Source organism: Rasamsonia emersonii (genome assembly GCF_000968595.1).
Source record: "Rasamsonia emersonii CBS 393.64 chromosome Unknown ctg1118621762409, whole genome shotgun sequence".
NCBI lineage: Eukaryota > Fungi > Ascomycota > Eurotiomycetes > Eurotiales > Trichocomaceae > Rasamsonia > Rasamsonia emersonii.
In genome coordinates this window covers 1-1039 of record NW_013562555.1, presented here as the reverse complement: position 1 = coordinate 1039, position 1039 = coordinate 1, and the positions used below count along the sequence as shown (strand labels likewise).

Genomic DNA, 1039 nt, shown 5'->3' with positions numbered 1-1039 from the left:
TTTCCATGATTAGGTTCAAGAATAGGTGTGCCACAAGATCGTCGTTGGCCCCAGGTTCAGGATTAGAGTATAATTATGAGTACTGTTCCACAATATGATCCACGCAATCCAACATTTCAATCTCCGTTGAACCCCCATCAACGTGCCATCATCTTCTTATTTTACATTGTTGAGGACGATATGGAAACACTTGGCGCTACTTGGAAGTATGTCATGGAATTCAAGACACATGGCTGGATACCGTTGAGGGAAGACGAAGATTTCAACGTAAAAGATTTTGATCCCAATTTTTTTTTGAGAGAGACCTATGATCCCGTTTCTGCAAGGAGTAGAGGTGAATCTGCTCTCAAAGAGCCCCCTTATATTACTTGTCTAACCGGTATAGGTCGATACTATCCATGCTTTGTACTATGTGGTCCCTTATAACATCGATCGCATCCTGCCTAAGGTCCTCGCCGCCGAACTCCGAATTGGTGATGAAAAGAAAAAGTGCTTTGTCACTTGGGAACAGATGGAGCGTATGAAGAACGGACAGGACCACCTCACAGGATTGGAGAACCGGATAAAAACTCTTGATCAAAAGGCCAAGCGTCAAGGAGGCATTGTTGCGTTGATCGGTTCTGCGGTCGGCGTAGGAGTTTTTGTGGCAGGAATGGCCATCAAGGCGAGGCTTCTCGGTTTGTAGGTTTCTGGGATCATGCGTATTGTACCACAGATGTCTTGCCAGTGCTGCGCAGATGAGATAGGTATCAAAATTATTTGAGTATTTTTATGTTAGGAATCAGTATTCCAGTTCTGGCTCGGCTATTATGGTATGACAACGAAGTTTGAAGAATGGATACGACAGCTGAGCCTCTTTACTTATTATAAGGTTTCATCAGAATCCAGTCAAGCCTTATTTTGGATTCGGCTATCGTTTTTCTCTCACTGAATAAGAGCTGCAACACCAACACCAAGTTAATCGTGAGTAGCATGCTAGAGCTGACGCATGATGGATGCTGACCTTACAGACTGTGAGGATGCAGTGGTATGAAAACNG

General features: G+C 44.0%; 2 protein-coding genes across 2 annotated transcripts; both read left to right on the top strand.

Annotated features, from left to right (window-relative positions):
* Positions 1–66: 66 nt before the first annotated feature.
* Positions 67–426, top strand: T310_10164 (uncharacterized protein; the record flags this gene model as incomplete). The annotated part of the gene is made up of 1 exon (XM_013467410.1): positions 67–426. A coding segment is annotated over one exon (360 nt), but the record flags the coding sequence as incomplete, so codon positions are not given.
* On the top strand, positions 386–685 carry T310_10163 (uncharacterized protein; the record flags this gene model as incomplete). The annotated part of the gene is made up of 1 exon (XM_013467409.1): positions 386–685. A coding segment is annotated over one exon (300 nt), but the record flags the coding sequence as incomplete, so codon positions are not given.
* Between the last annotated feature and the right edge of the window lie 354 nt (positions 686–1039).